Source organism: Chaetura pelagica, unplaced genomic scaffold (genome assembly GCF_000747805.2).
Source record: "Chaetura pelagica isolate M959 unplaced genomic scaffold, ChaPel_1.0 scaffold1145, whole genome shotgun sequence".
Lineage (NCBI taxonomy): Eukaryota > Metazoa > Chordata > Aves > Apodiformes > Apodidae > Chaetura > Chaetura pelagica.
Window position 1 is genome coordinate 297093 of NW_009953300.1, and position 12889 is coordinate 309981.

General features: G+C 44.6%; 1 protein-coding gene across 1 annotated transcript in view; it reads left to right on the forward strand.

The window, feature by feature from the left end:
- SMARCD3 (SWI/SNF related, matrix associated, actin dependent regulator of chromatin, subfamily d, member 3) overlaps window positions 1–9741 on the forward strand; it is a 48876-nt gene extending 39135 nt beyond the window's left edge. Inside the window, exons 9-13 of the mRNA XM_009998042.1 lie at window positions 581–678; window positions 3989–4124; window positions 6214–6336; window positions 9051–9152; window positions 9244–9741. Of these exons, the coding sequence (XP_009996344.1) occupies window positions 581–678; window positions 3989–4124; window positions 6214–6336; window positions 9051–9152; window positions 9244–9297 (513 nt within the window). The 3' untranslated portion in view covers window positions 9298–9741. The remainder of the gene's footprint in view (window positions 1–580; window positions 679–3988; window positions 4125–6213; window positions 6337–9050; window positions 9153–9243) is intronic.
- The last annotated feature ends 3148 nt before the right edge of the window (window positions 9742–12889 follow it).

The window sequence follows — 12889 nt, forward strand, 5'->3', positions numbered from 1 at the left end:
TCTTTCCCTGTTTATGAAGGCAGAAGACATGGAAGATATAATTAGAAAAGATATTTTTTCCCAAGTCTGCTAAAATTACAAATAGTTTTAAAATCCCAAAAATGTTTTCTTGTCTTTTTCTCCAGCACAAAATATTGCAGGAAAGATGCCTTGGAAAAAAACCCAAGAAAACCGTTTTTGTATTTCCTCTGGTAAAAAAAAGAATACATTATTTCCAATATGGTGCTGTATATCCTTAGTGAGAGAGGAAGAGTCCCCTTCTCTCCCATAATTGATAGTTAATCCTTATGTCCCATTTAAGTGGTCTATGCCCTTCAGCAGCTGAACCAAAAGTGGGACACCTGAAATTGTCATAATCTGATGCATCTGTCAGATTGTAAATGCAGCAGCAATTCACAGGGACAGAAGTGACCAAAAATGTATGCTGTGCAAGGAACCAGAATGGTGGCTTTCAAAACCATCTTACTTTTGAACTGTTGATTTCTTAGTTTTTCATTTAATTGCAAACTAGGTTTTAGACAAGGATAACATGCTTCATTTATAATTTTATATCTTGATTTATTTTATAATTGTATTCCAGATCTTTGACTGTCCACGGCTAAAGTTTTCTGAAATTCCTCAGAGACTCACGAACCTGCTACTGCCTCCAGACCCGATAGTGATAAACCACATCATCAGGTAAGTGGGTCAGTCAGCCCAGCCCGTGCTGTGCAAAACACTCACTGTGTAAAATACAGAAATTGCTACAGTAGCAGGGACCTGGATCCAGTTTTTCTATCTTGCAGGTGAGTACCTTGGGCTATGTTGTATGTTCCTCCTCTGTATCATTCTGGTCTATATAATTCTGAATTATTTTTGGTAGAGTGGAATCAGTTACCCAGCAGCATGCAAAGCTACTTCTTACCACTTTTATCCCTGCTAGAATTCCATTGAGAGATTCTGTCAGGTTTTCTTCACAAGGCAGGGGAATGAGAAGTAAGACACTGTACGCCATGGGCAGTCATTGTAATCACAGAGTCATTATGTAAAATACAAAACAGCATTATAGCTTCAAACACAGGCACCGGGCCGTGTGTGCCTTGTTGGGATTGGGTCAGCGTGTGGGTGTTAGTCTCATTCTAGGAACGCCCACCTAGTGGGAGATCTCAAGAGGTGTACAAAGAAGAAGGCCTAGCTTCATGGAAGGCCACTGTGACCAAGACACTGAGCTTTCTTGTCATAGAATCATCAAGGTTGGAAAAGACCTTCAAGGTCATCAAGTCCAACCATCTGCTCTGCAAACCCCAACCACTAAACCTTCCCCCAGAGCACCACATCCACCCGTTTTTTGGACACCTCCGGGGATGGTGCCTCCACCACCTCCCTGGGCAGCCTGTTCCAAGGCCTCGCCACTCCTCCTGTGAAGAAATTTTTCCTAATGTCCTAATATTGTCAAAACAGATGTATTTCTGGTATTGTAGATGAAACACAACTTCCAGCTATCTAGGGCTCTTCCAGCACATTCCATATTTAAGTGACAACCGTGTGGGAGAGGGAGATAAAGAGATTTTGGGGGACTGCATCCTTGCTGTTAAGATATTTTTGTCTTTCCCAAGTTCCTTTGTGGTCTTGATCAAAACTCTGATTCTGGGTGTTGAAACATTATTGTTAGCTGAGTGTAGTGAATTTATTTCTTACAGAATATTGAGAACAAATATTTCTGAATATGCTTAAAATTGGGTTCTTTATATTAAATTTGTAATATATGTTATGATAAATTTAAATATTACATAGGCTATCAAAATAAAGTATACTTTTGGATTAGTTTGAATATAAAAAGCAGCTTGGCTACAAATTCTCTTACCTGAACTCAAGCTGTAGCAGGAGCTTTGCATGAGCTGCACTCCTTATTGCAGATGACACACCTGAAATCAGAGTTGTAAAGACAAACATCTGTGCAGTGGAAGACAATCAGCTGCTTAAAGTCAGACAAGAAAACAAAAATTAATTAACTTTTGAGACTGGGAAAGATCCCATGTCTGTGCAGTACGAGGCTTTGAAGGCAGGTGGAACGAGTGTTTCCGAAAAATTTTATCACATCAAGGTATCTACCAGAAACGTTTAACGCACACTAAATGAGGAGTTATAAATGGTTTTTCATGTAGGACTCTCTTGAAATTGCTTAACTACCAGATACCATCCCCCTGTGCTGGGCACTGGGGAGAGGGCACCTGGAATGCTGGGGTCAGGTCTGGGTCCCTCAGGACAAGAAGGACACGGAGGGGCTGGAGCATGTCCAGAGAAGGGCAAGGGAGCTGGGGAAGGGGCTGGAGCACAAGTGTGAGCAGGAGCAGCTGAGGGAGCTGGGGGTGTCCAGCCTGGAGCAAAGGAGGCTGAGGGGAGACCTGCTGGCTCTGCAGCTGCCTGAGAGGAGGTTGGAGCCAGGGGGGTCGGGCTCTGCTCCCCAGGAACAAGGGATGGGACAAGAGGAACCGGCCTCAAGTTGTGCCAGGGGAGGTGGAGGTTGGATCTGGGGAACAATTCCTGGCTGGCCAGGGTTGTCAGGGCCTGGCCCAGGCTGCCCAGGGCAGGGGGGGAGTCCCCATCCCTGGAGGGGTTTCCAAGCCCTGGAGATGGTGCTGAGGGACATGGGGCAGTGGTGGCCTTGGCAGGGCTGCAGTCTTGATTATATTAAAGGTCTTTTCCAATCTAAATGATTCTGTGATTCTATACAACGTGTTACCTATCACTGAAAATCCACCAGGGGTGTGGCAAGTATACTAGGATAGAGAGATATGTAAGATACTCTCTTCTTAAAGTCTCTCACAGCATCTGGGATAGATGATTGGACTGTGAGGTGCATTGAAAACTGGCTCAACAACAGAGTTCAGAGGGTTGTGGTCAGTGGCACAGAGTCAAGTTGGAGGCCTGAGACCTGTGGCCAGTGGTGTTCCCCAGGGATCAGAACTGGGTCCAGTTTTGTTCAGTATCTTCATCAGTGACCTGGATGAGGAGATGGAGTGTTCCCTCAGCAAGTTCACTGATGATACCAAACTGGGAGGGGTGGCTTACACCTCAGAGGGCTGTGCTGCCACCCAATGAGGCCTAGGCAGGTTGGAGAGCTGGCTAAAGGTGAACCTCATGAAATTCAATAGGGACAAGTGTATAGTCATGCAGCTGGGGAGGAATAACACCAGGCAGCAGTGCAGATTAGGGATTGTTCTGCTGGAATGCAGCTCCATGAAGAAATACCTTGGAGTCCTACTGGGCAGTAAGTTACCCATGGGGCAGCAATGTACTCTTGTGGCCAAGAAGGCCAGTGGTATCTTGGGGTGCATTAAGAAAAGTATGTCCAGCAAGTCTAGAGAGGTTCTGCTTCCCCTCTACTCTGCTCTGGTGAGACCACAGCTGGAATACTGTATCCAGTTTTGGGCTCCCCAATTCAGGGGAGACAGGGATTTACTGGAGACAGACCAACTGAGGCTATGAGGATGATTATGGGACTGGAACAGCTCTCCTATGAAGAAAGGCTGAGAGACCTGGGGCTGTTCAGTCTTGAGAAGAGAAGGCCGAGAGGGGATCTCATTAATGTCTACAAGTATCTGAGGGGTGGGTGTCAAGAGAAAGGGTCCAGTCTCTTTTCAGTGCTGCCCAGTAACAGGACAAGGGGCAATGGATGCAAACTGGAGCACAGGAAGTTCCACCTCGACATGAGGAAAAACTTACTCACTGTCAGGGTGATGGAGCCCTGGGCCAGGCTGCCCAGAGAGATTGTGGAGTCTCCTTCTCTGGACACTTTCAAAACACACCTGGATGTGTTTCTGAGTGACCTGCACTAGGGTCCTACTCTTGCAGTAGGGTTGGACTCTATGGTCTCTAGATGTCCCTTCCAACTCCCTCAATTTTACGATTCTTTGATTGTATGATCTGCAACAGGCTTTATCAGAGACTGGATGGATATTCTGATTTTTTATGGCAATTCGCATGATCTTCTGTTATTCCTCCCTAGTGTTGACCCCAATGATCAGAAGAAGACAGCTTGTTACGACATAGATGTAGAAGTTGAAGACCCATTAAAGGGACAGATGAGTAGTTTTCTTCTCTCAACAGCCAACCAACAGGAGATCACAGCATTGGACAACAAGGTACCAGCCTAGGAGTAAAGTGTCACTTGGCATAGATACTGATTGTGCACCTTCCTGTTGGTGTAACATCTCAGACAGTAACATTGTCAGATGGGGACTTCTCAGTGGGATGTGCCTTCAAGAGAGGAATCAGCTACATGCAATGAGAATTCAGAGGCATGAGTGGCATTCCCACTTAGGATTTGATCCAGGGCCTGACATGTGGAGGTGATAGAAGCAGAATGTACAGATGGTATTATGAGTCCCCTGGCACTCAAGAATCATCTGAACTGTTTGACTGTAACTTTTTACTGAGAGGTAATGGTGTCTTGCTGAACTGTTATAAGGCAAAGCTAGGAGAGTCTCATACTCCAGATGTGTTTTGTGCATGCAGGGGTGCAGAACAGCTCTCTGCAGTGTCTCCAGATACAGAAGATGCAGGGCAGAAAAATCTCTTGGGTCAGTTTTGCTCACTGTTCTTGAAAAGGGATCCCACACACTTCAGATAGTAGCATTTGTCTCACAGCAGTGGTGAGCTCTGCAGGCTGTGGAAGGGGTTCATGTCATGGGCACTGTTAGCTACCATTTGGCACACCTGTAAATGGCTGATTTGGCTTGATAAGGAATAAAAAATTGGCTTCTCAAAGCAAGGGAAGAAGTGTGACATTATGGACCAGAAATGACTTACGTGACATGTAGTCAGGTCCAGGTTCTGATTTTTACCTGTAATACAAACAGGTATTATTAATATATTAAACTCTGGTCTTCATGTGATTTAAAGGCGTTTGGACACTAACAGTCCTGTGGATTCTGGTAACTCTTGCAGCATCTTTTGTTTTATGGCTCTTGAAAAAGGTCCTTTTCAGCAGCTCAGCCAGCTGGTTCACAGCCTGTATAGGTTTGCCTGCAGCACACGCAGGATTGTTCTATTCCCAGCCCAGCTCACATTTCCCCATGTCGGTGTCACCTCTCTTTGACCACTTGGTACAGCAGAGTGGAAACTGTGAGGAAGGAAGTTACTGAAGTCACTTCTGGGTAAAGAGGTCTGACTGCTGCCGGTTCTCATCTGTCTCGTCTACTCCGTGCTGCCAGAGTCCTCTAGTGGAAATCCGGTGCAAGGCAGCAGATTTCTTTCCAGCATGGCTACGTTGCTTTCCCAAATAAGGAATTAAGTTCATGGCAACTCGCTTCTGTCAGCTACCGTATAGTTGTGTCCACACTATTGGCCTTGATGGCCTTGATGGCTCAGCCAGATCAGGGCAGGATTATTTCCTCCACAGCCACATTAGCTGTTTTGGCAAAACAGATGTATTAATGAAATTAAACAAGATAGGTTTACAATCTCAACCTAGAATTTTAGAGGAATGGGATATAAAAAGTTTGCTTTTCTGTGTATGCCTATGTGCAAATGATTCATTAATTGTCCTCCCATTGATTATATTTGATTTTGTTATCCAGAATGATACGACCTTGACTTATGTTTGGAGTCTTCATTATTCCCTGCTGGTTAATGCTCATTTTTTTGGTAATATTTCTGAAGATATGACTACTGTTTCATAACCCTTCCATACTGCAGATTTCTTATTGTTCGTACTCCTCTTCTTGCAGCCACTGGGGCTTTAATAGGCTTTCTTGTCAGAAAAGTCTGGAAGTTGTGGCTGTTACATGAGTCCATTTAACATGGACTTGATCAGGCAATCACTAGGAATTGTAAGGATCACAGCAGGGTACTGAAAATACAGTGATGATTAACCAGAGGAATAACTGCTGTCTTGCATTGGGCACTGTTTAAAGACGTACTTATATGGGACTTTTCCTGAAAAATCCCAGCTTGGCAGAAAGACTGGTGATACCCAGGAAATCACTGCACTGTCCAGTGACATAACTTAGCTCCTCAACATGGGTTACAGCATGCCAGCCAGCAGTTCAGCACAGGAATAATCCTGTACATACTGAAGGGCAAAAGCCATGGGACCCTGCACAAGTCTGCAGTGGAGAACTATCACCTTTGTACCTCACAACAAGTACAAAGATGATAACGGGGCAGACCTCAAGGTCTCTGGAGTGTGGGAGGAAATAAGTAACATCTGCTCTGGTTTTTTTCTGTCAGATTCATGAGACAATCGAATCCATAAATCAACTAAAAATACAACGTGATTTCATGCTGAGTTTCTCCAAAGATCCCAAAGGATACATCCAAGACCTTCTCCGGTCCCAAAGTAGGGATCTTAAGGTGAGCCAAGGTTTGAAGAAGAGTGAATAGTGGAACCAGAATGTGATAGTTTTATCTACATATGTATATACGTAAATCATCCAGTATGGAAAATTGGTGGAAGGCAGACAATGAGTGGCAGGGCTGCTCTCAATCCATTTATCCTTCTGGCTATATCACAGAACCACAGAACTGTCACTGTTGGAAAAACCTCTACGATCACCAAGTCCAAATGTCCACCCAGGAGGAAAAAAAACAACAAACATGGATAAAAATTAAAACAACACAGCAACACCCACCTTGCCCACTAGAGCATGTCCTGAAGTGCCACATCTATATGTTTTGATACCTCCAAGGTTGGTGACTCCACTCCCTCCCTGGGCAGCCTGTTCCAGTATCCAACCACTCTTTGGTAAAGGAATTCTTCCTAATACCCAGTATAAACCTCCTCTAGTGCAACTTCAGGCCATTTCCTCTAGTCCTGTCATTATTTATTTGGGAGAAGTGCCCAACTCCCATCTCCATACAACCTCCTTTCAGGTAGTTGGTCTCCCCTCAGCCACCTCTTCTCCAAACTAAACATCCCCAGTTCCCTCAGCCAATCCTCGTATGACTTGTTCACCAGACCCTTCCCCAGCTTGGTTGCTCTCCTCTGGACACACTCCAGCCCCTCAATGTGCTTCTTGTAGTGAGGGGCCCAGAACTGCCCACAGTGCTTGAGGTGCAGCCTCACCAGTGCCAGGACAGGGGCATGATCACCTCCCTACTGCTGCTGGCCACGCTATTCCTGATGCAGGCCAGGATGCTGGTGGCCTTTTTGGCCACCTGGGCACACACTGGCTCATGTTCATCTGGCTGTCAACCAATACCACCAGGGCCTTTTGTGCTGGGCAGCTCTCCAGCCACTCTGCCCCAAGCCTGTAGCTTTGCATGGGGTTGTTGTGACCAAAGTGCAGGACCTGGCACTTGGCCTTGTTAAACCTCATCCAATTGGCCTTGGCCCATGGATCCAGCCTGTCCAAGTCCCTCTGCAGAGCCTCCCTACCACTGAGCAGATAACACTCCTGCCTGATTTGGTGTCATCTGCAAACTGACTGAGAAAGCACTGAATCCCCTCACCCAGATAATTGATAAAAATATTGACTAAGACTGGCCCCGAAACTGAGTGCTGTTGGTGTCGATTGCCCTGACCCAGGTGATGACATAAGTTGCTCTTCTCTTACCCACAAATGCAGTCACTTCAGGCCACGATGTTAGTACCACACAGTTTGCCTTTGCTGAAGCCATGTTGGCTGCCCCTACTCACCTCTCTGCCTTCCATATCCTGGGACATTTTTTTCCAGAAGGAATCGTTTCATAATCTTACTGGGCACAGAGGTGAGGCTGCCTGGTCAGTAGTTCCCAGGGTCCTTATTTTTACCATTTTAAAATGGGTATGATGTTTCCCCTTTTCCAGTCACTGGGGACTTTGCCTGACTGCTGTGACTTTTCAAATATGTTGGAGAATGGCTTCATGACCACATCAGCCAATTCCCTCAGGACACTGGCATGCATTTTGTCAGGTCCCATCGATTTGTGTACGTTGTTCTTAAATCTGATGTCCTGCAGTGGGAAGGACTTCTTTCCCCCATGAGGTTCAGGGGGTTGAGAGGTATGGGAGGAGATATTATCACTGAAAACTGTGGGGGAAAAAAAACCCAACAACTTAGCTTTCTCCATATTCTCACCAGTTCTCATGCCTTATTTATTAGGGGGAGATGTACATTTTCTTTAATCTTCCTTGTCTGGCCTATGTACCTGTAAAAGCCCTTCTTACTGTTCTTTGCATGCCTTGCCAAATTCAGCTCCACCTGTGCCTTAGCTTTCCTGAGCCCATTCCTACACATCTGGGCAGTATCCCTCTATTCTTCCCAAAATACTTGTCCCTGGTTCCACCGCCTGTGAATTTCTTTCTTACTCTTTAATATGACCAGGAGGTCCTTACTGAGCCATGCCGGTCTCCTGCCTTCCTTGCCCACTTTCTTACACACTTCAGCCTCTTGTCCCTAAGGGCAGTTTTCCAGGTGGTCTCATCCACTAATTCCTTAAACAACTTGTTGTTCTTCAAATCTCGCTTTCTTGGCAGTTCTGTAGAGACTTAAAAATAGCTCAGGACTTTGGCCATTTTGGAATTACTAGTGTTTTCTATTCCTTGCTTTTCAACAGAGTTATTTTTCCGTAATGCTTTTCCCATCAGAACTTTCCTTGAAGTCAAGGTAAGATATGCACTGGGATTAGGGCAGCTCTGATGTAGAGTTGTGCTTCCATCTGATGTGAATACCTGAGCAGTGTCAAGCTGTTACCCTGTGTGTGGATAACCCCTGAGGTTCTTACAGACTAATAAAACATACAGTGCTGGGAAACTTTTCCTGGGAACTGGAACTAAGCTGTCCATGCTATTAAACTGTTAGAGGTTGTAGTATTTAGCCTGGGGAACTACTGGTGTCCAGAATAATTCCTTGGCAGAGCTGAGGAGCAGAGGTGGGAGCTGGTCACACTTCATAGCTTGTATGCAACCATCTTGTTTTGGTGGTAAACACACATGCTATTTACTGTTGATTTGCCTTGGACTCAGAGAACAGTCCTGAATATTTTTGATGTAGAAATGTAGGTAATTTTTTACTCTAGGTAAATGTGAATGTTTCCCTCTGTGGTAGAAGAGCTATAGTGAAAAATTGTTTTAATTCTTATCACAGGTGATGACTGATGTAGTTGGAAACCCAGAGGAAGAACGGAGAGCTGAATTTTATCATGAGCCATGGTCTCAAGAGGCTGTGAGCAGATACTTCTACTGCAAGGTATGAAGGAATTACCCCACTGCTTGCTTACAGATGAGTCTTCCTGCCACTGAACAATCTGCTGGACTGCACAGTTCTCTCTCTCTTTCAGATCCAGCAGCGCCGGCAGGAACTGGAACAATCTCTGGGGGTGCGCAACACATAAGTACTGCTCACAAGATTCCATTGGCATCATGACCACCAAACCAGTGGACTTTTCAGTGTTACTTAGCTCACTGTTACACATGGACCTGCTTCCTGGCTGAATGAGAATGTACCATCAGCACACCAGTCAGAACACCAGCTTTAGAGTGACCCTTGAAAATCTTGCCCCAGGGCGGAGTCTCCAACCATTCCAGGCCAGAGACAGAGCCGTACAAGTGTCAGTGTTAAAGAACATTAAAGGCTCATTCATCAACGTGTATCATCAAGTTTTAGTGGAAAGTTCAGACACTACACAGCAAATCCTAATGGGCTATGCATAGAGTCATGGGTGGCATTGATAGGGGAGGCTGAGATGGGTGTTACAGGAGACTACAGATTTAGAGAAATAAAGGCAGTTCTCATCCCGTGTTACCTAGGAGTCTCAACTAGGAATTTATCTAGAATTAGACAAGATAGTCTTTCTTGTGGGTATGTAATGCTGTTTATTCATGAATAGAGTTTTTATTCCAGCTGGATGAGTGCAAGAAGCCATCTCACTGTGTGAAAGAGCGAACTAGGATAATTTTCATTCCTGGAATGAAGAGCCCCTCTGGAAGAAGGTAGTATAGGCAGGTCAACTCTTCTGCAAACGAATACTTACTCTTCCCCTTGCCCCTGCAGTGGAAGGTAAACTGAATGAGGTATCCCTAGGTGTGGGTATGATCAATGTGCTGTACTGAGAGGCAGAGAATTACCCCCCAGAGGAGAGCTTCTTAGGCATCCTTAATATCAGTGGTATTAGCAAAGATGAGGTTGAAGCAAGAAAGGAGGCATTCTGAGAAAATGAGAATAATTTAATGGTGCTTTGCTGATCCCTGCCTTGAGCACAGCAGATACTGACAATGAGACAGATGTAAAATATGAGATTTCTGAAATGCTTCTCTGTGTGCCAGTTGGGATCAGCACTGAAAAAAACTCAAGTTGGTGCAAAATCCAGGAAGTTTAACTTCATATAATGTGGTGGTTTTCTCTTACTTCAAGATGATAATAGAGTCCCTGGTCTCACATTTTGATCATAGATGAACTGCCTTTTGGTGTGGATCGTGTCTCCCCACCCCCAATACATACTGATTATCCAGGATGCTGCTGAGTTATAAAGCACTATCAGCCTTAAGTAGCACAGAGAACCTATCCCTGGGAAATCATCTTCTTTGTAAATGTACAACAAACTCAGACTATGGGAATTTGTACCATATTTACTTGGAAGCAGGGACATCTTCATTAAATCCTTCCCCATCCTCATTTTTTGTAGTTTATAGACTAGATTGTAATTCATGACCCAACATGACTCCTAGTCCAAAAAGCAGCTGCCAAATTATACGTCTTTGTCCAGATAATGTGGCACTTAAAATCCTCTTCCGGTTACAACTTTTCATCTCCTTCCTTTCATTTTCTTGGAAAGAGAATCAAATTCACATGTGGTGTGGAAGGGAGGCAGCTCTACTGAATAATGCATCTTGCTGTAGCGTTGCCCTTTTCTCTTCTGCTGTCTTTGCCAATTTCATTCGTAGTTGAACTTAAAAGTTTCTTCCATCCAGTCACAGAAGAGAAAGTCTTCTCTTCCACCCCTGTATTTAATACCTCTGCTTTCACATTCGTAGTGCCATCGTTTTGACTGTGTTCAGAGTTGTGTTGGAAAACTTGGTGTGATTGCAGTCCTGTAACAGCAGTTCTGCCACACAAACACGCTGGGGTAAGGAGCTGCATTGCTGCATCAGTTTGCCTGAGGCCTTTTGCTGGGAGTGGCTTCATTGGGAACTTTTTTGTGTTAAAACCTCTTTGCAGTAAAATGTGAAATGCTGCAGTCTTAAACTGAGTACAGTGAAGGGCTGTGAGACTGCCAGACAGGGAGAGACAGAGAGGAAACCTGACTTCCTCTAAGGCTCTGCTGAATGGATGACAAGCAAGCACGAGGAGGGAAAACGGTGGGGTTCATCTGCTGCTGTGCTTCCATATTGATTATGCTGCTGTGCCAGTTGTGTGCATGCTGTCCAGTGTATAGAACTCTTCTGTGTGTGGTAAACAGAGCAGCTACAGTCAGGGGTGCATGCAGTCTCCAGGAATAAGAAATGCAGAGAAAGATGCAAGGATGTGAGGAGGGCAAGGGACTGGAATAGAAGCCTGCAGGAAGCCTGCCAGCAAATTCTGTTGTGGCAAATATTTATACAGAGAAAGTTCAGTCATGTGCCTCAGTTGGCAACATAATGGACTCCAGTCTGCTTTTAGACTCTCTGTGGAATTAACTGGGTGGGTCTGTTCCCAAGTCTCTCTCAGAGTGAGTTAACAAGACTAATGTGGTGTCTGCCCAGTGTTCAAGGAGCTTCCCTGGGGGGTGATCCTGTACTAAGCACCAGCGCTGTACTCTGCACATGCACGAGTCAGCCACTGCAGATGGCAATCCAGATTCTAAATTCTCATATCCCACTGTCCATAGCCCTACTGCACATAGAAAGACTGGTCAGCAACATTGAGTCAGGAATAGCTGTCAGATGTCTTTCCTTTTGCTAAACTGGCATTTGAGATTTTTATGCTTTTTTCCTATGTTCAGAAGCAGTTCAAGCCTTTTACTGAAGAGACACAGGGAGAGATGTAGAGCTCTGTTCCAGGAGTGCAGCTAGAAGTTTTTTACTTGGGTGCAAAAAAATTAAATTATATTTGAAGAAAAATATTGGAGCAAAACTGGGAGGAACTGGACCAAATGCCACATGGGCATACAAAAATGAAAGGTCCTGATCAGGCATGTTATTGTAGCAGATTGGGAATGATAAACTAATTTGAAGTTCAGGATGGTTGTCTTTTTGTGTGTATAAACAACGACAGGAAGACATTTTGGGGTCTTCAGTTGCTGCCACAGTACAGTAAAAATCTGGGCATAGTGCAAAAAAATATTCTGTGCATAGGAGTAGTTAATTTATAGATAATATAGATTATTAGAAAAAGATAGCATCAAACTAGGGAAGGCTTAAAACAGAATTCTGGAGTGCCAGTAGAAGGGAATTGTATCATAGAGCTGAAGTGTTGATGTGGCAGGTTTGAAACACTCTTTTTAGTCCTTTGTTCTGTTGGCCATGAGTCAGGATTCAGACCAAGTGTTTCTCAGAAATTCAAAGGAAAACAAATGTTTGATTATGGAATAGAGAGAAGAATACAGCAGTGGAAAAGAAAAGATGGAGCAGAGCACCACTGAAGTGCCAGTAAGACATAGCACAGGATGGCGTTCAGAGAACTGCTGGAAATAGCACAGTCCGTGTGTGTGTGTGTGTGTGTGTCTGTGTGTCTGTGTGTGGCGTGTGAGCCAGAGCCAGGCCCAGCTTTCATGGAGCCTGTGGTGTGTCCAGGACAGAACCAAATATTCTGCAATAACTTTGAGACACATTGTCAAAACATTTTCCAGTTATCACCAGGGATTCAGTTGTTCCATTTAGTGAGGTTGGTAGTTATAATGCAGACATTGTTTAGGCTGGCAGGTTTTTTACACCACATTGTCTAGAATTTATCCTGTGGAAGCTGAGTGAAAATATTAGTGCATATATCATTATTGTTGTGGATATCCT